This window comes from Andrographis paniculata, unplaced genomic scaffold, assembly GCF_009805555.1.
Source record: "Andrographis paniculata isolate CXL003 unplaced genomic scaffold, ASM980555v1 Contig15END, whole genome shotgun sequence".
In the NCBI taxonomy this organism is placed as follows: Eukaryota; Viridiplantae; Streptophyta; class Magnoliopsida; order Lamiales; family Acanthaceae; genus Andrographis; species Andrographis paniculata.
This window is the reverse complement of record NW_026137435.1, coordinates 1,028,593-1,050,289: the sequence shown is the minus strand read 5'-3', so window position 1 is coordinate 1,050,289 and position 21,697 is coordinate 1,028,593. Positions and strand designations below refer to the sequence as shown.

General features: G+C 30.2%; 2 protein-coding genes across 4 annotated transcripts; both read left to right on the top strand.

Moving 5' to 3' along the window:
- Positions 1-1,097: 1,097 nt before the first annotated feature.
- LOC127263067 (uncharacterized) lies at positions 1,098-13,947 on the top strand. The gene is made up of 20 exons (XM_051292006.1): positions 1,098-1,252; positions 2,210-2,438; positions 2,523-2,607; positions 2,687-2,764; positions 2,879-2,938; positions 3,041-3,145; positions 3,714-3,824; positions 5,318-5,359; positions 6,704-6,817; positions 7,027-7,211; positions 8,476-8,606; positions 8,683-8,792; positions 8,892-8,934; positions 9,114-9,205; positions 11,613-11,661; positions 11,818-11,888; positions 12,070-12,189; positions 12,324-12,412; positions 12,559-12,604; positions 13,525-13,947. The coding sequence occupies exons 2-20, from the start codon at positions 2,362-2,364 to the stop codon at positions 13,555-13,557; spliced, it is 1,641 nt and encodes a 546-aa protein (XP_051147963.1). The 5' UTR covers positions 1,098-1,252; positions 2,210-2,361; the 3' UTR covers positions 13,558-13,947.
- A 3,560-nt stretch (positions 13,948-17,507) lies between these two features.
- Positions 17,508-21,471, top strand: LOC127263260 (RING-H2 finger protein ATL52-like). 3 transcript variants are annotated; one of them, XM_051292279.1, is made up of 2 exons: positions 17,508-18,644; positions 21,232-21,471. In XM_051292279.1, the coding sequence occupies exons 1-2, from the start codon at positions 17,747-17,749 to the stop codon at positions 21,246-21,248; spliced, it is 915 nt and encodes a 304-aa protein (XP_051148236.1). In that variant the 5' UTR covers positions 17,508-17,746; the 3' UTR covers positions 21,249-21,471. The 3 variants fall into 3 exon arrangements, with proteins under 3 accessions (XP_051148236.1, XP_051148234.1, XP_051148233.1); XM_051292277.1 differs by having other exon boundaries at positions 21,229-21,471; XM_051292276.1 differs by lacking the exon at positions 21,232-21,471 and having other exon boundaries at positions 17,512-18,822.
- The last annotated feature ends 226 nt before the right edge of the window (positions 21,472-21,697 follow it).

Here is a 21,697-nt window from a genome sequence, read left to right as displayed (position 1 = left end):
TAATTTCATATTTTATTATACAATATATTACAATTCTTTTATATATTACAATATCCATTAAATTCCATACAATATTTTCTATGTTCTTTTAATACTATTTTTTTATTACGATTTTCAAAAACTAATTATAATAAATATATTATATTTTATACAAAACTAAAAATTTTTAAAAAAAATTAAATACTTATTAAAAAAAGTTAAATATTTAATTTAAAATAATATATTATTTTTCATACAATTTTTTAAAAATTATTTCATTTAATTCGGCAAGAGATGGGTGATAGAATGAGAATAGACTTTTGACCCTCACGCAGCCGGTTTACACATAATTCGTCAAATGTGACTTGTTTTGTAAAACCTAATTTGCAGGTTGTTATGTTAAATTTGAAATTTATCCAAACCAGCCGCGAATTCCCATGTTATAAAAAAAAATAAAAAATAAAAATTGATGTCTTTGAAGTTTTTATGATTTTTAATAAAAATATATTATTACTTCTTTTATTTCAATTCAATATATTATTTTATCATTTATTTTGTTCTATTAAAAAATTACTTATTTTTATTATAGTAAAAATAATCATTATAGAAATATTAAAATATTCATAATTCTTATAAAAATATTCTTTTCCTTTATAGTATCAAAATTATTTTAAATATTTTTATTGACCAATAAAAGATATTTATTTATTTATTTACTATAAAATATTATAATAAAAATATTATTTAAATAAAATTAAAATTAAAATGTGAATTATTTCTAAAATTTTTCAAATCAAAATTAATATTATTTATATTATGATTTCAACAAAAATATTAATCTACTTGTGTTCCGCCTGGAATAGCTAGGGTAGCGCCTAGTATAAGTGGTGGACTCGTAACAATGACTTTCTTTTAAATTTAAAATTAATTTAAAATTATAATACAAACTAACTATTTTAAAATAACAATTAAAATTTAAAATTGTAATTATAAAATAATTTCAAGCCAAATCAAAATAAATCCAAAATTTTCAACAAATAAAATAAAAAAATAAAACCCTCAAACCATTACATAAATAAATAAATAAATAACTCCAACGACCAAGCCTCTGACTTTTCTGATGCCAACGTCGTAAGAAAAACTCGGACGCTCCCGTTTTTCTCCCCCTTGTGTCTGTAGAGACCCATGAATAATTTCTTGTCTTTGATTTCAATGGCGGGCCTGGTTTATTGAGGTTTTCAGACGCACTTCACAGTGAAAGGAATCAAACCAGGTGACTCAAACTCGAACCAGTCGCTTCTTTTGTATTTCCCCCCTTTAATTCAACTCAATTCGTTATTCCCAAGTATGTGTGTATATATTTATATTTCTTTTGAATAATGTTTTTGCTGCTTATGAGCTCTCGATTGCATGATTTGTTGTGATTGATTGATTGGGATTTCGTAGGCTATTGAATTGTCTGATAATCGGTTTTTCGTATTTCGGGGTTTTCGCAGCCCTCCCTCCCCACTTTGGATTTCGTGTTTCACTTCAATTATTCACTTATTACTATTATTAGTGTTTTGTTTTTTGTTTTGTTAAGGTCGTATTTTTTGCTCTTGCTTAATTTGAGCGGATTTTGATTTCTTGTTCATTTTCTATTTGAAGGTTTTGGGGCCCTTTGGTTGTTGCTGTTTTTTAGCTGTTCTAGTAGCTCTATATTGCTATTCGTAATGTGCGTTTCACTTGTTTGGTTTTTTCTTTTTTTATCACTATACGTTCTAAATTTTTGAAAATTCGGGTTTGTCTGGAACACTTTTGGATCGAACACTGTTGGGTGATGTATTTATGTATTTCAGTAGCTTTTGGATTGAGTTGCTTTAATCTTATATATTTGTTCATATGCTTTGTTTAACTTTGTGTTTTTTTTTTCTCTCGATGTAATTTGTAGCAGATGGTTTGTAATTTTGTAGTTGAGGTAGGGAAAACGTATCCGTAAGGGTTTTTCTGCCCTCAAGTATTGTTTGTATCTGTATGGGCTCTCAACACTTAAAAATGTTATCTATTATGAACAATTTGCTTTAGGAGTGATTGTGATTTATTTTGGAGTGCAATGAGCTAAAATTTGGCATGTTTCGACATTCTGTTCTACTATGCGAATTGAACACTTCTCGTTGTCTATATATGGAAATTGGAGAATTTGTGTCAGTATGAACACATATATGGAAATAACATTGTTCGTCATTTATAGGTGTTTAGTTGAGCTCATGGCTAGTTGTTCGTGAGGGGCAGTAAGGACCAGGAGTGGTGCTCAAATGGATATGAATTATTAATTTTGTTCTAAAATATGCTGAATTGGGTGAATCGAACTTGATTCTTTTTGGGCTCAAGACTCGAAGGGCTATGTCTTCTGGTGAAAAATCTTCCAACGGCTACATGGATGTCAAGACTCTAGGAAAAGGCTCGGACTTTGCAGCCAGGTAAATTAGTACCAAGTTCAAGGAAGTTAGAATGTAAATGTTTAGCTCTTCATTTTCTTCAGGTTAATATTTGTCTTCCCACAGGCAAAAATTGGAAGCAACTCCGGCAACGAAAAGTGTGAAGGATAATAAAGATAACATGATTCGGTCAGAAGACCAAGAAACCATGGTATCTGTATTGGTATTTGTTTAGAAGATAGGAATTCATATCATTTCAAAGATCTGTATGAAGATGAAATGCTTTTTAGGAGCTTTATGCACGTGCAAGAGATCAGGAGAAGGAACTTCAGTATCTTAGGGAACAGATTGCCCTTGCAAGTATTAGAGTAAGACCTTTTCTTTTAGTTTGAATCGATCAGAATATAATCATCTACTGTTATTATATATATGTATATATGTTGTTCAAAAGTTATATTTGCATATATCAACTATGACTGTAGGAATCAGAATTATTGAACGAGAAATATGCACTTGAGAGGAAATTCTCCGAGCTACGGATGGTACTTGCAATTGCACCTGCCACTTTAGCTAATGCTTCTTTTTCTTTTTTTATGTTTCTTCTTTTCTCATTGTGGCATGAAATAACTTTTTTCTGGCCGTAGGCGTTGGATGAAAAGCAAAGTGAAGTTGTTACATCTGCATCCAATGAACTGGCACGAAGGAAAGGGGATCTTGAAGTAAACTTAAACTTGCTTAATGAACTAAAGGTAAGCACTTGGTTCAGGTGTTGCTCTTTTCCGTCTCTTTCTGGTTATTTCATACAAAAACATGCTTACCTTTTGAGTACCTGTGTTAGGGCTAATACTTTTTTAATAGTATAGCCTTATCTCTATACATAACTTCATTATGATGTATGTGCAAATATCAGCTGTATCGTTTTTTGCTTTTGTGCTATCATGTTTCTAAGATTTGTTCTTATTTGATGAAACGGAGTTTTGAGCTGGCAGAGAAACTGCACCTTCGGGAACTAGTTGCTGAGTTTCACTTTGAATGTATCCGAATTCCTTAGTAGCTTACCCAAACTAAGATCTATTCTTATTGTTCTTTGCTTAAATGTCATTGGACTCCTTTATACCCATTCCTATAATTTTGTTTTATTCAGTTGGCAACTTTATGGAAAAATGAAATATTTACATTATTATTTCTCTATTCACGGTGAATATTAATTTATTCTCTGGTTCTGTCTCTCTCTTTTTTTAATTCATCATATATTTCCTATCCTATAGTGTTTTTTTCTTTTATTTTTCTTCAAATGAGAATTCACATGGATTCCAGGCTGTAGACGACGAGAAACATATCTTCACTACATCTTTGATTGGGATATTGGCTGAATATGGAACTTTGCCTCATGCTACGAATTCCTCTGCTTTAGCCAACAGCATCAAGGTGTGGGATTTATACTATTAATTATGATGAAGTTGTGTCAAGTCTATTTCATAGATCTGTTGCAATGTATTCCATCCACATGCTTGACCATTTAGCTGTCTTTTGGACTCGAGAGCCATATGCATTATTTGTTGTTGTTGCATTATTATTATATTATTGCGCCTTCTTATTTATTTCCTCAAGCTTATTTCACCCTCATTCGTTTAAACTAAACATAAATATCAAGAACCCAAATAAATAATACCTACATCAATTATAATTTAGATTAAATGCTACTAATTTTAATTCAAAAAATGCATTCTAAATTTATATTTATACTTATGACATGTCTTCTCAAGCTGAGCATATCTGAATCTAACAAGATTGCTAAGTTGGACAGTTGGTGTTGAGTTACTAAAACATTAGAATGTCGAATAGGCAGCCAAAAACAGCAGAATGAGACTTTAGCAAGATTCCATGGAAATAGGTAGATGGCAATTAATTTATCTTTTCGTTTTTTTTCTGTTTTAGATGTAACATAGGCAGCAAAATAATTAGAAGTCAAATCTTATGGTCAATGTAGAAACATCACATAATGTACAGGTTTGAGATGTTTGAGCTTGGACACCACGTTGGAAATTAAGGATTGTGTGTTTTGATTGATTAAATAATCACTTTGTTGTAATTTGAGAGTACTTTATGGTTATTTGATAGACTTGTATGTTAGTGGCCTTAACTCAATATAATCCCACAAAAGGTTAACACTTCAAGGCTTGTAGTTGAAACCCACTTTATATCTTAGTCCACAATTTATTACATTTTCAATGTGGAGCATTTGTCCACACTCATTTATTAATTTCAGCATGCATTATTATTAAGTTTTGACACACTTTATTTATTATGAGGCAGCTGAGGCTAATCTAGACTAGCACTTTATGAGGACTAATTTAGGCAACAACTAAGAGTAGATATCCTAATCTAGGTAAATAATATTTATAAAAATGACTTTTTAATCGTATTAGAAATCACTTTAGGATAGACATCTAGCTAGTTTCAAGCAGGCATTTAAATAATTGTGTATGATAATTTTTCGTGATGTTATTTTTTCTAGATTCCTAATAGGAAGGGTGGGATTTAGATTTTATATTTGGAATATCAGCCATTTTTGTTCATGGAATCTGAATTTTAATATCCTTCAGCAAAAGCGTCATTAACTCATTAATCATTATGTTCAATTAGCTGTGGTCTTTAACTCATTGAAAATATACAGTTGTCCCATAATATATTATTTTCTGCTTTCATTAGCTTTTACTCCCCTAAATTAGCTCATAGCTCTCTTTCCCTCTCTCTCGCTCTCTACAGACCCTGCACCCTCCCCCCTCCCTCTCTTCTCTCCTCTTTACCTTTCTGTTTATTTTAAGCTGTGCACCTTGTTTAGTTGGTGAAAATTTTCTTCATGAAACCTATGCTTGGATGTCTTGTGATAATGGTTTATGCTCTTGTATTTTTTGCAGCACTTACATGATCAACTGCAGCTGAAGATAAGAGCTTCTAATGTAAGCTTCTAGCGCACACACATACATATCTATATTATTCATGAACTGGTGGTTTCTTTTGCTGCTCTTCAATGTAAAATAAAGCCAAATGGTATTGTAATTATCTACTACATACTATGGTGATTAAATGAACAGTGCCCGCCCTTCTTTCTTTTCTTTTTTTCTTTTTTTTTATTTTTTATTTTTACCTGGATTCTGCTCTTCAAGTTATGTTTGAATCTTTACATGTTTCGAGCTTCCCCGGCATCATTGTTTGAGTGTTAGATCAAGAATTGACTCATCTAAAATCATTGCTTATTTGTTTTTAAACTTTTTATTGATGCTATATCCCATTTTCGGGCTGGTTGAAGTTGTAGTTTGGTATTATACCATGCTTGGGTGTATGCATGTGGCAAGAGATATTGACATCAATTTGGATTATTTGGCTTCTGCAACAAGTAATGAACACTGAGAAAAGTGATATAGAAAGCTTTGAGGTGTTTCAGAGTTGAAATGTTTTGAACAGGAAATAGTTATTGATAATTATGCTTTGTTTTTATATGTTTTGGAAAAGATATAGATAGTATGTGTTATAAAATGTGTACTAAATGATTGATTTGATGGTGGTTTTGGGTGCGTTCAGGAAAATGAGGGGGAAAACATTTACTGTAGAATGCAGTGGATTGAAATGGAAACAACCTGGATTTCCTAGAGGGATCTACTGTCATTCTAGTCCCATAGAATATGTTGAAAGAAGTGTGTGTATATTTTTAGCTTTAAGTCTATATAAATGGAAAATAGTACCGAATACATCAAAATTAGAGAATAACTCAGGTTTACAAACAGAAGCAGGAAGGTGAAAAATGAAAGGCTTAAACCAGGCAGAGTCAGCGGTTTCATGCTAGAGAATCTCTGGCATCAGTGTTTTGCTATTACGAAACACTGATCTTTGATGTTCTGTTTTTCTGGGCTTGATTCACTTCAATGAAACTTGAACCACACTGAACTGACTTAGATGGTTTATTCCTGAATGTTCAATCTTAGTGATTTTGTATTCCTAGAAATCAATCAATATTGTTATCTGTCTCTGGTGAGAGAATTGGAAGGGTGGAAACATTCAGGACAATATGGGTCTCAACTACATAAAAGGAAATTTCCATTTAGTAACTGATGGCATTGTGATTATTGCTAGTTCAATTTTCTTTGCCTCTACCTGATTGAATATATAACAATCATCTTATCATTGTATGCTCTTTTTATAGTCAAGCTCAATTAGCTTGTTGCTATAGATCAGTAACTTCTCTAGCTTGCCCGGCCTTACTGTTGTGTTTTTGATAAATCTAACAAGGAGTAAATTGGATGCAGGCCCGACTTGCAGAAGTGAATGCCATGATCAGTAATAATCCCAGAAATGGCTTTGTTGATAAAGGAATTGCAAATATAAGTCCCATGACCGACCAATTTCAAAATAATTCTATGGTAATTCCTATAACCTTATTGTCTCAAGTTTGCACCTTTATTCAAGCTTGTGATACTATATTTACATACTAATAAGATGGCTATTCATTTTGGTGGCAACGATGTGTTGTAGAAAAGTTAACTTCAGCTGATCATCACCTCATCAATCACTATGCAGTGTGTTCTATATCTTAAAAATGAGAACTTACTGTATGAGCTTTGTTTGGCAGGGGGTACATGGGTTTTCTTACTATAGTCACTATGCTGATGGAAAAGGTTCGGAATCAGCTGATGATGCTTCCCGATATGTGCAAGACAATGATTCGAAACATGCCAAAGGCTTGACGCGGGACGCTGAGATACGGCAGTTTCCAAATCATGAAAGTATTCTAGGAACATTACCTGACATTGATAGGTTGGCCTGAATATTTTAGAGCTCTTGGATTTAGTGCTACATTTATTGAAGTCTCGTTTATTGGGCATTTTAAACGCTGGAGCTTTGTAAACCTTCGTCTTGAAAGTGGAAGTACTTAAGTTACTTCTGGGCCCAGATCCAAAATTGAAAGCTAAAGAAACTTTTTATTGCTTCACTCTTAGTGTTACATTTTTGTAGAACATACATATGGTGTTCTTGACACTAAAATAAATAGACGATTCATGGAAGGCATTGGAGCTAGTAACAAGCTCTAAGGATTTATATTTTAATTTTGTTTTGGAAAGATACACTAAATTAAATTGTTTAGCAGCAAAGCACCATGTGTCCTAGTATGAATGGCAATCTTTGGGTTCACTTTATGGTTAATTCTATGTTAATTTGTTGAATTTTTCTAGTTGAAGGCGCTTTCATAGTATGGCAATTATTGTTCCTCGTAAGGAAAATTAGCAGTTACGCAAGATTAGTTTTAAATGAATATACAAGGATAGATATACCGGGGGGGTGTGTGTGTGAATCATCACAGTGGTTAAAGCTAGAGTAGCGAGTGCTTATTTCTTTCATGTCAACATTATGTAAGCTGGAAGGATTTGATGTTTTCGAAAGTTTCTAGTATCAGTGTGCAGTTATTTTCAGTTAACCAGATTAGTGTGCAGCATTCTACTCTTGTGTTCGAATCATTTTTTGAATATGTCATCTTTTCCTTGTTAGCCCATTGCATTCTTTACTCTCTGATTGATGCTTTTCGTTTAGGTTATATTGCTAGTGTGATGGAAGATTCTCAATGTGATTACTGTAACTGCTTATATTAGCATTATAATGTTTTCTTTACTCTGGCAAAACTTTTTGCTATTTTTCTTGGGGCTTAGAGTTCCTATACTTAAGATCCTGGGGTTTGTTTTTAGAACTTGCACTTACTGTTTGAATTAATCAATTTCATTTGCTTTCTGCTACACGTTTCATTTCTCTTTGTATTTTCTGCTTACATGCACAATCTGTTTATCCAGCCGTATTTGATATGAAATTCATGCATTATCTTTCTGTTATTTCTTGATGACTGTGCCAACATTTAAAGCTTTTTACCTTGTATAGAGAATAACGTAATCAATTATTCAATGGCCCTGAAATAATTTTTTGTCCTTATTCGATGGTATTCCAGCTTAAAATGTTACTTTTTGCCCAATTTCTGCAATCTCGTCAAATCTCATCCCGAGCATTCATTCATGCTGACAGCTTAAAATTACAGAAACGTTGCAGGTCACATTGGGAACAACATGCTTGATAGAAGTGGATTTATGTCTGCATCTGAGCAAAGAACTAATCAATTTCCCCATGCTCCAGTGATGCAAGATGCCGCAGATTCGTTTGTTTCAGAAGGTAAGAAATGTAACATGTCGTATCTCAGCTTCATACCTTCCTCTTGTCCAACATATGACCAAAAGTTCCACCTCAGATGATGGCCCTGGAATTGAAAACTTCCAGATCATAGGGGATGCTAAACCAGGCTGTAAACTCTTGGGCTGTGGATTTCCTATGCGCGGAACTTCTCTATGCATGTTTCAGGTATTGGCTAGAATAATTGTGTTGAATAATTAACGTGTTTGAGGATCTCAGGAACTGATGAACTTTTCTTTTTCTTTGTCATTCAATTCTGCATACAAGTGGGTTCGCCATTATCCAGATGGTACACGGCAGTATATTGAAGGTATTTTAAATTTGAGCCTTGGACCTTACCACTGCTTTATTTTTGTTTACCTCTTTATTTGCTCACGCAAACTACATCACATAACACTTTTCATATAATATGCAGTATATGTGTGTGTGTGTGTATATATATATATATATTCTGTGTATTCATTAAATTTGAATATCTATCCATTGCAGGAGCTACGAATCCAGATTATTTGGTGACGGCTGATGATGTGGATAAACTTGTCGCTGTTGAGTGTATACCAATGGACGAGCAAGGGCGACAGGTAATGTAGCCGTACTACCTTTATTGCTTCTTATTGCTGACCTTGATATAAGAGATGTCAATTTTCACTATCTTTGGCTTTCAATAAGTGTGCAAGTACTTTTGTTTGTTATTTATAGTTAAAAATAGAATTAGAAGTGAAGATCGTAGCAACCCATAGTATGAATGTTTGTGAATAGAATCATAGTAAAACAAAATGCCAGAAGAACAAGTGAAATAATTAGTGGTCTGGAGTAGATCCCTAACATGCTAATAAAAACATCTTGTATGTTTTAATTGATCATTTCATATAATATATATATATATATATATTCAGCATATTGCACCACGGAAATGAATAAATATTTTGAATATAAATTTATGCAACAACATGTTGATATTTTGTGAAACACTATACTATCTGTCTATATACAACATATTCATCACATAAAAAAATATAGATAATAATTCAGTAAAAGTTTTATTATTGAACAACATAACTAAATTATGAACATGTAACATGTCTGTGTTAACATATCTTAAGTGCACGTCTCATATATAATTATTCCCCATGTTACAAAACTAAAAATCACAAACGAATACATGAACAATATAACCATACTATCAAAACAATATATTTCATATTTTAATTCAATATATTGAACTGAAAAAAAATAAATAAAAACAGCATTTGAAAATCAGCACAGATCCTTGAGGTCATGCTGAAAAACATCTTTAACTATGAAAATTAATTTATTGAATGATGTTGGAAAGATTTATGTAAGGGTAATATTAGGAGCAATTATTTTACTTTGAAAAAACCGTTTTGAATAATAATTATTTATTTTATAGAAACTAGAAAGTGAAGTTTTTGAGTGAAAGCTATTATTGTGTATTTGTAATTTTTATCTTGTATTTGCATCACACAATCTATAATACTCTCTTCGTCAACCAAATCTGTGCTCCAATGTCTTAAAAATATATTGTTTTTTTTTTTCACAAAATATCACATTCAACTACTATCTAAATAAAAAACACAAATATAAAACCAAAGTAAACAAAGCGTTAGTATGTGTTCTTTTGATGTTTTTCTTTTGTTTCTTTTAGTAGTGATTTTGATGTTTTTGCATTAAATAACTGTTTGGGTAGTGATGTATTGTTGAAATTCTACAAGAAAAAAAGCTTTGAATCCAAAATAGAAATAAACATACCTTTAGTTTTAACTTGTTTAAAGTCTCAAATAGGAAATTGCAAACACCGTAGCTAATTTTTTCAACAATGATAACTCTTAAGGCAACGTCGGGGTATTAAGTGAAACATCTCACTTTTTCTTTTATAGAAGATTGTGAAGCACGCAAAGTGTTGGGAACATGGACACCGTAATTAGCAATGCCTTTATTGTGATTCTACGGATTAACGAATATATTTTTCTATCTGTCTTTGAATAAATAGTTGCATGCACAAAGCTAAGAATATTAAATTAACTAATGAGGATCACATTTCATTTTTATTTTATTTTTTCATTTAAATTATCATATTGACTTGTTAAGTTTTTCAGTACTTTGCATGTAGTGCATGCTGCGTTTGCGAACATGAGTAATTACTAAATTTAGACGGAGAACAATAATTTAAAAGATACTTCACTTTATGAACATCTTAAGTTCTCAACTGCCCTAAACATGTAAAATATGGAAACGGCAATGATAACCATATTTCCTAGGGATAGAATTAACGTATTCCTGGTTTTTAAGTCTAAAATACAACTATATTCTTGTATATGTGTTCTGTTTGACGTTGCTATATATTTGGTAAGTTATGTTTGAATAGATTATAGATTATTTATTTTATGTTTTTATCCTATGCTGTAACTAAATTATTGGTTGGTAATTTTAGTAACATAGGCAACTTTAAGTTTCAAGGATCTAACAATGTCTCAAACTTGCTGATACTTAGAAGTTCTCGAAGTCTAGAATTTTACAAAAAGTTTCGCTTGACTAATATAAAAGACAATAACTTGACAAGAATAAAATAAAATAACATTTCATGGGGTTATTCTCCTAAACAATATGTAATCTTTTTTCCATTAATATAATTATATAACATCAACTAGAAAGACATACAAAAAATATCCAATTTTCCAAAGCATCCATGTCAACTTGAAGAAACCTAGTCCCAACAATCCTGGTCTTGGTTCCCGAACTTGTAAATATAAGAGAGAGACAAGTCCAGAGAACTTTCCTGTTCATTTGGAGTTTGAGATAACATGCCTTGGCTCCAGGTTACTCGGTGCCTAATGTGATCGCCATACTGTAGAAATTCAAAATTGAAAAATATCATTGGGATTGTTACGTCTAAACATGTGCATTAGCTGCTTGATATTGTTGTAATTTTCATTTGCTGAACAAATTGATGTCATTTTCATTTTTCAGGGCGATCTTGTCAGAATCTTTGCCAATGAAAACAACAAGATTACATGTGGTGAGTGTAATATCGATGACTAATTCTCTAATAGGATTTTATATTTGGTACGGAAGCTTAGATCTCAGTAGCAAGTTTTGACGTCCTTGTTTAGATGGGTTGCATTTTTCTCGACATTATATTTATTTTTGTCTAATAAATGCTACACAATTTCAGATGATGATATGCAAGACGATATTGATGCATATGTTTCTAAGGGATCAGCTACATTTCCCATCCTAATTCTTGTATGTGCTTATCAAATTCCGCTTGCTTTCCATTCTTTATCACTAACAGTACCCTGCTTTCGATTTTTTTTAAAACTAGTACGTACCTGCAATTGGCTAACGATATTTAAGTTGGGTTTTTTAGCATTATCAAAGTTTGTGGAAACAATTTTCTGACGTCAAGTTTCCTAAAATTTGTCAGTTAGATTCATCCGAGAATTGGGAACCAGCAACCCTGTCTCTGAGGCGACCAGGTTTTCAAGTCAAGGTTCAGAGTAAACAGGATGTTGTAATCTCCGAGAAATATTCGAAAGATTTGCTGGTATTATTCTTACTATTCACATTCCAAAGCATGGTTGAAAGTTGCTATTCTAAATGTTACCCCTATTCTTACATGACAAATCCCCTATACCTTTGGTTGCCGTTAATCTGCATTTCGTTTAAATATACTTTCAGATCAAAATACCCAGTGGGCTCTCGGCGCAGTTTGTCTTAACATGTGCGAATGGCTCCTCATATCCCTTTAGCACAAACAATGACGTGAGGTAAATGCCCCACTTTTTAGATTCTACTCTTTTCTCTACATAATCCCTTAAAATTATTCTTGTTAGGTTTTCTCGGTTATGAGTTCTTTTTCAGTGAGGTGACTGTTAATGTTGAATGCTTATAATTATACTTGTTTTCTGTTTAGGATGCGAGATATGATTGTGTTGACATTGAGAATTTTTCAAAGCAAGGTATGCAATTTTTTATTCTACGGCGTTTTTATGACTTTTCTTTTTCTTTTATGATGTAGAAACCCTCAGCTGCTACTCTTCGAGTACGCTCTGGGTAAACCTCTGGGCGAATTTAATAACCTGCAAATTAAGCCAGCAAGACAAGTTACACTAGGGGTGTGTTTGTTTGGGGGATTGGATTAGATTTCCACTATTCATCGCATTTTTCCCCCAAAAAACATCAAATCAAACACCTATTTTTCATTTTTTATATTATACTGAAAATCAATTTTACATTCAAGACATCACATAAACTCCTATTTATATCACATCATACAACTATTCAAATTCAAAATTTTTACTATTCAAATCCCAACTTAAAATCCAAACTCCCAAACAAACACACCTTAGGTGAATTATATGTGGCAGACAAGACTTAGAGGTGTCAAGAGTTTGAACCTATGACCTCACGATTACGATTTTACCCCATACTACGAAGTCATTCTTTATGGGACGTTTTTATGAGTTTCTTGAATGCATTCTCTGTGGATGTTCATGTTTTCTCCCAAAATTTTCTGTCAAGAATTTGTTGTGTCTCTAAGGTGAATTACTCGTTGATAGATACATAAAACTCAAAATTAAGCATCTAATCGAACTATAAATGTAAATAAGCGTGATTAAGCCAAGTCTTCCATTTTTATGACCTTGAACTAGAACTCTCTTGTTTTTTATTTTTTTTATTTTTTCAAATTTTAATATAAAGATTTCACCTGAGTAAAGAGCCAACTAATCCATATTAATAAGTTGTTGGGAGAGTAAGAAGAAACGACAAACTTGTTCTTATTTAATCATTTGACGAATAGAATGAAGTTGTAACTTTTTGCCAATTATTTATTAAGCAAGCGTTAAATCCTTTAAACTCTACATTTCGCTTGAAACAGGCCTTCGATGAGAAGAGGAAAGGCAAAGCATGATGGTATGCTTGTTTGACGATCTCTTCTTATAGGGCGGACAGAGACGAATGATGTCTATAGCCATTCTTGATTCTTTCTTGGAATAGAAATACTGCGAGTTTATATACACACACACATGCATACATACACTATGGCGTATAATTTAAATCAAAATAAGGTTAGATCGAGTTTTCTATATGTATATTGTGGCATTAGATTTATTTCTCCATGGAATGTGTTTGTTATATATATATATATATATATCATGAAAGTGTACAGCTTTTAGCTTGTGATAATTTGGATCTCACATAAAGGATGGCCATGTATTAATCAATTTGTTAATTTAGATATGCTTACATAGGTATGTTCTTGTTCAATTTTGACCTTTTGTATACTATGCATTGCACCTTTAGTTTCTATCTTCATTATCCATTTTTAGCATGTTTAATAAGCTCTAGATCATGTATATGTTTGATATTCTTGTGCATTAATAGCTGGATTTTTTTGTTTGATTGTGGGTTACAATTGGATTGGATTGGATTGATTTTAGAGGTTCTAAATAGTAGAATTTGAATTGATATAGGTTTTGTCTGGATATTTCAAATACTATTTTGATACTATTTTATAATCCGCATTAAAAAAAAATAATACTCTCTCTGTCTCCGTGCAAGGTTGTTATTTACTTTTTGCACGTAGATTTTTTAATATTAGTATTATAATGAGTTAGTAGTGAAAAAGACGAAAATATCCCTATTAGTATTGTATAATATAAAAGTAATGGTATTTGTGTAATATAGTGTAAGTTGAAAGGGTATTTATTATGTTAAGTAGGTAATACAATTATTAAATTAGAAAATGATAACCATGTCTTGAGACGGACGAAAATGAAAAAATGACTGACATTTCAATGGGACGGAGGGAGTAATAGTTTATTAGTCGCTAGAGTATGTAAGAAATTTTGAGCTCGTATAAAATAATTATATATGTAATGGTATGTTTGTAATTTGAAAAAGTTAAAGGATAATTTAGTATTAGTGTGTGATTATTTTTTAAAAAAAAATAGAAAATCGATATTTTAGAATGAACAGAAGAAAGTGATAAAAATTGTACTTTAAATTAAGATGGGATAAAACAAAAGTTATGGTTCAAATTTCGGACACTTTCATGTTCATTTATCACATATGGCTCACATGATTACATAGTATGACTTGTCTTCTCAGACATAATTTGCAGTGTATTAAAGTCGAGTGGAAGTTTACCCAAATGAATATTTATGTTATTTTACCTAGAATTAAAATTTTAATTCAATTTTTTTTAAAGTAACCAAAAGCGCAAACAAACACACCGTGAAGACAAATTTGAGGACACGTGCCAGAATCTCCATCGTAAAGCAATGGACATTTCTACCCTCCGTTTTCTTTTGGGTCCACCCAACAACTTACATCGCATTTTTATAGTAGAATAATTTCTACTCTACCCTCTCTCAACTAACTTCATGCGCCCCACCCCCCCCCCCCCACCCACCCCTATCCTGTTATTATTATTATTATTATTATTATTATTATTACTCCCTCTCTCCTATATTTATTTATTTTTTCGCATATTTTAAAAATATTAATATTATATTGAGATATAGTATAAATAAAATAAAAATGACAAATAATTTTATTAGTACGTATAATATAAAAATAATGACATTTGTATAATATATTGTAAAATTGTAAGGGTATTTATAAAGTAAGGTAGATAATACAGTTATTAAAAAAAAATACCAAAATGAACTAAAATAAAAAAAATGGATACTTTATTATAGAATTATTACGACGTACTCCACATTATCTAGTTCACACTACATTAGTTAAATCAGTAGTTTGTTTAATTACATAATATTTATATATATATATAAATATGATTGTTTATTTTAAAAAATTATAATGAATCTTAAATGATAAAATATATTTAAAAAATAAAACAAATGAAATATGAAAGGACATCGCAGAGTCCTTACAGTTAAACAAACACACCTATATCTTTTTATTTTTTAAAATATTTTAGCTTATTTTGTCGGATTTATATATTTTGATTTTTAAGAATTTATAAAATAAAAATTGAAAATATTATGACGGTTGTTAGTTTTCTGGCAAAATTAAATTAGCATAATATTGATTTGATTATGCCGGTAAAAATCAGCAAGAACGGAAAGGCATGTATAAATATACACTCCCTCCGTTCATTGGAAGGGTGTCATTTGCTTTTTGCACATAGATTTTTTAATATTAGTACCCCCTCCGTCCTCAATTTATCTATCCATTTTGTTTATGCACGAGATTTTAGGAATATTAGTATTATATTGGGATAAAATATAAATAAAGGTAATTAACCCTATTAGTATTGTATGATATAAAAGTAATGGCATTTGTATAATATATTGTAAATTAGAAGGGTATTTGTAATGTTAGGTAGATAGTACAATTACTAAAAAAGGAAACGAGAACTTTGTTATGGGACGGACCAAAATGGAAAAATGGATAGATTGTTAAGGGACGGAGGGAGTATTATATTGGATTGTAGTAAAAAAGACAAAAATATTCCTATTAGTACGGTGTAATATAAAAGTAATGGCATTTGTGTAATATATTGTAAGTTGAGAGGGTATTTATTATGTTATATATGTATTACAATTACTAAATTATGAAATGGTAACCTTGTTTTGGGACGGACGAAAATAGAAAATGGTAACATTTCAATGGGACGGAGGGAGTATATATATAATATTTTTTTCGTCCCAAAACTATAATCTGGATTGTATTTGGTACGAGATTTAAGGAATATTGATATTATATCGGCAGTGAATAAAAAGTACTGGTAAAAGACTTTTTTGCCCTTTAAGTGTATTAGTATAAAAAGTAGTGGAAATTGTGTAATAATAATGAAAGAGTAAGGGTAATTTTACAGTGATACAGTTATTCATGGAAACGAGATTATTGTTTTGGAACAAGACAAAAATAGTAAACAAGATTATTGTATTGGGAGGGAGAGTATAATATTGTGTCATGCAAAAGTATGTACTATACAATTAATATAAATTAAAAAATAATTAAAAATAATTTTATTAATCTTGTATACTAATAATAATGATATTTGTATAATATATTACTTTATTCGTCATTTTTATCATTTTCGCCTATTTCATTTCAAAGTATATTTTTCTATTTTAGTAAAAGTAATAATACATTAATACCAAAATACTTTTAATTTTTACCTAAATTACAAATATATCATTATATAAATATCAAATTTTTTTACACATTTCTATTAACTAATAAAATATTATGATTTTTTAATATATTGCCAAACCCCAAATGCAACTTTCGACATAAACGGAGGGAGTATAAATGATAAAAATATTACTATAAAATAAATAAATATTATTTCTGTCCCACATAATTTGTCCCTATTTTTTATTTTCGTCTGTTCCATATAATTCGTCTTTTTTTTTTTGAAAAATTGATTTTACATTTTGATCATATTTTAAAATTTAAATTTTATTTTTTTTAAAATTTTAATTAAACTATTTAGTTATTTTAATCTTAATCTATAATTATTTTTAATATATAATAAATTTTCCTAAATTTATGTATCTGCATTAATAGGTCCATATTATCTAAGGCAGGATGGAGTACTTTGTTAGAAAATTGATCAAAATATAATAAAAATAAAAATAATACTCCCTTCGTCCCAGAAGCATAGTCTTGTTATTGTGTAGCACGTGATTGGTAAAAAGCAAAGATAAATGACTTTTTTGCCCTTGTGAATATATTAGTGTAAAAAATAGTGGCAATTGTATAATAATAATGAATAATTATTGATAATTTTATAGTAATATAATTATTTATAAAAACGAAACTATTGTTTTAAGACGGATAAAAATAATAAATAAACATATTGTATTGGAACGGAGTCGGGTATTAATAATTTGTTACACAGAGGGAAGAAGTAATCTACAGTATAACCAATAATACATAATTATTTAAATTAATTTTTTATGGGTTCATGGATAATGGGGCGGTCGGTCATGAACACTGTGTAATAATGATCTCTCTGTGGAGCTCCTTTCTTCCCTCACCCCAAAAATCCCCAAATTTCCTGAAAACCCTAAATTAACTATGCGTAGATCCTCCGAAATCTAATCCACGCAGATCGCGAGCTAATGGAATCCATCGGTGACCGGAATCCCAATCCATTGCCGCCGTACACGGATTGCTCGCAGGGGATTTGCACCATATACTGCCGACAGTACTGCTACCTGATCTACCCTCCGCCGCCGCCGCCGCCGTCGTCCGATGACGATTCCGGCCCCTCCTTCTCGCCTCTCATCATCGCCATCATCGGCGTGCTCGCCTCCGCCTTTATTCTCGTCAGCTACTACGCCATCGTCCGGCGCTACTGCCGCCGGAGGCGGAGCGCGGTCGCGAATCGCGACGAGTTAGGTCAGGATCTATGGCAGATTTCGGCAGACTCAGCGGCGGCGGCGGCGGCGGTCGGACTGGATGAAGCGGCGATTAAGACGATCACGGCGGTTAAGTACCGGAAGGGCGACGGATTAATCGACGGAACAGAGTGCGCCGTCTGCCTGAGCGAGTTTCAGGAGAACGAGCCGTTGAGGCTTCTCCCTAAATGCAGCCACGCTTTCCACCTATCCTGCATCGACACGTGGCTCAGATCGCAGTCCAATTGCCCTCTCTGCCGCGCCAACGTCGCCGGCGCCGGCGCCGTGGCTCCGCCGGCGGCGAATGGCGCTCAATCTTCGTCAAATCTGAGTTCGAATTTGTACCAGATGCGTCCGCCGGATGACCTGATTGTCGTCGTAGAGAATATTCCGGCGGATGATCGGACGGCTGTGATTCGTCGCGATGATGATGATGGGAATGGAAGGAATTGCGATGGATTTCGAAGGTCAGTTTCGGTAGGCGGATTTCCGTCGGAAAGGAGGGTTTTGATTTCGGATATTTTGAGGTTGGAAGATTCGTCGTCCCCTGTTGCGATGAAGAGGTCGATTTCGACGGGAGGGTTCTTCTTCTCCACTTCGTCATCTCATCATAGCAAAGGCAAGAATTCTTCTTTACCCCCAAATTAAATTTTAAATTAAAATTAAAATTGAGTATATATATGTAGATGAAGATGAAGACGAAGATGATTAGGTTTGTGTTTGTTGATTATATATATATATATATATATGAATTTGTTGTGACACGATTTCTTCGACAAAATATTTGTGTCTTTTTTACATTTTTATTCGACATTGCTTTCTTCTTGCATTTGGGGATTTCTTCTAACACTTGTAGGTGTCTAAATTTAAATATTAATATAAATATTTAGGTTTTGTTTAGTTGGTTGAATTTGATTTGAATTATTGATATTTGAATATAAATTATTATATAAAAAATATAACAAAAAATTATAAAAATATTTTTATTATTATTTTATAATACTAAAACGACATTTTCTTATAAATAAATTTCTAATAATTTTCTTTAATTAATAAATATTTTTATCTATATTTTAAAACTTCTAATTTTTTATAAAATTAATTTACAGTAAAAATAAATAAAAATATTTATTTATATTATATAAAAATTTAAATTTTTAAAAAATAATATTTATATTATATATATTTATATTAAGATATAATATTAAAAAAGTTAAACAAATATTTTTAATATTTTTAATCATATATAATATATTTCTATTATACACTATTACTATTAAATAATTAATTTTTATTATATAAAGAACAAATTTATACTATATAGACTGGTGAAGAAAATGTCAATATTTAGTGGTACAAAAGGACTATCATATTAAGACACAAAAATAAGCTTCAAGTATTGAACTTAAATCAATATACTCCTATCGTTTCGGAACTAATAATCTATTTGCTTTTTGCACGTAATTTTAAAAATATTAATATTATATTGGGATATAGTAGGAATAAAGTAGAAATAATTAAAATAATTTTATTAGTACGTGTGATATAAAGGTAATGACATTTGTGTAATATATTGTAAGTTGTAAGGGTATTTGTAATGTTAGATAGATACTACAATTACTAAAAAAAAAGAAAACGAATACTTTGTTATGAGACGGACAAAAATAAAAAAAAATAAATACTTTGTTATGAGACGAGAGAGTAATAAAAATAATATAATGATATTTCGAAATTAGTCGTATCATATCCAATAATATAAGTAACAGTTTAATAAAAAATTTATTGTTAACTAATTATAAATATTATTCGGGTGCTCTCTATTATTTTTAATTAAATTCATAAATATATGTTTTAAAACTAATACTAAGGAAATTATTGTATTGAGACGAGGGAGATTTGTTCTTTTATTTTTATAATAAAACCATTATTTTTTTTTAAAATAAATTTTTTTAAAAATAATAAAAATTATTTCACTTAAAAATATCACAATTCATTTAAATATTATAAACTTAAAAGAACAAATCCGACAAATTTGATAATACTCTGTCCATCACAATACAATAGTCCTATTTATTATTTTTGTCCGTATTAAAACAATAGTTTCATTTTTATAAATAATTATATCAACTGTAAAATTACCCTTACTTTTTCATTATTATTACACAATTACCACTATTTTTTACACTAATACACTTATAAGGGCAAAAAAAAATTTTACTCATATTTTTTACCAATTACTAATATAATATCAATATTTTTTAAATATGTGCCAAATAAAACCAGACTATAGTTCTGGAACGGAGGGAGTAATATTTGGCGGGGCAAATAATATGTTGACACAAATTGGGATATTAATTTAAATCTTTATTTAAATATTTATTTTAATATAAAATCTATATATTTATATATTTATTTGTCATAAAAAAATATTTTTATATATTTATTTATTTTTTATTGTTCAACCGCCAATTTATTTTCTATTCATTAATGTCACTGTTACGGTTAGGAATAGATTCTTATGAAAGTGCTACTTTATGTTGTCCATAAAAATAATAATATTCCATACGTCTTGTTACTTATTATTTTATTTTTTTTGTTGGAATTCTTTTATAAATTATATATATATCATTTTCCTTCGGTAAAATTAAATAAGATTTATTGGATATAAAAATTAAAATATAATAATATTTTAATATTAAAATAAAATAAAAAAATAATAATAAAGTAAGAGTATTATAAAAAATTTATTAAAAAATTAATGAAAAAATAATTTTTAAAAAATAATAACAAATTAATTATTATTTGTTAAAATAATAATAATAACAAAATTGTAAGTGAATAAAATTACTTATTATAAATTGATTGTGTATAAACTTAACTGAAAATTGCAATAAAAAAAAATTAGTTATATAATTTTGGCGGATATAAAGAATATATGTTTATTTTACATTATATGATACTCCATTCGTCCCATTCGAATTTATCATTTTGAAGTTCTGTAGTAAATTAACAAATAATAGTATTTTATTAGTTAGTTAAAATATGCAAGATATTTTGATATTTTGATATTTTTGTCATTTGATTTTATGTATCAAATAATTGTATATTAATGTTATATTTGTAATTTAAATAAAAATTTATAATATTTTGGTATTAATGCATTATTATTTTTACTAAAATAAAAAATAAATATTTTTTTTTAGTAGAACGTAAAAAATGGTAAAAACAAAAGCAGCCAAACCATGTGTGGCAAGTGACTTGAGACGGCGGGCCGAACCTAATACCCTGCAAACCAGGCATGACGGAAAAGTCTTCAGAGGTCGGGAGTTTGAACCCATGACCGGGTCCAACCCTTACACAACCAGGTCATCTCTTACGGGACTCGTTTTTCTTGTTAATTCATTCTAAAATAGATGATTCATTTATATTTTTAGTAAATTTATTCTAATATATTTTATACATAAGACTTACTCAAAACCATTTATTGGTATCTATCTTCAATAAACATATATATATATATATATATTTATTATTATCTACATTTAAACTTTCTCATTTTTTTTTAATAAAATTAGTTTAAATTAATTACAAATAAATAAATAAAATGTATTATATATTTTTATTAAAATAATATTATAAATATTTAAACACATTATAATTTTGTAATAATAT

What these genes read in the sequence shown, in the direction of transcription:
- LOC127263067 (XM_051292006.1), top strand. Translation starts at nt 2,362, where the DNA reads ATGTCTTCTGGTGAAAAATCTTCCAACGGCTACATGGATGTCAAGACT. An exon ending in AATTTCAAAATAATTCTATG is followed by an intron (nt 6,818 to 7,026) that starts GTAATTCCTATA and finishes TTTGTTTGGCAG; the next exon opens with GGGGTACATGGGTTTTCTTA. An exon ending in CTTCTCTATGCATGTTTCAG is followed by an intron (nt 8,793 to 8,891) that starts GTATTGGCTAGA and finishes TCTGCATACAAG; the next exon opens with TGGGTTCGCCATTATCCAGA.
- LOC127263260 (XM_051292276.1), top strand. Translation starts at nt 17,747, where the DNA reads ATGGAATCCATCGGTGACCGGAATCCCAATCCATTGCCGCCGTACACG.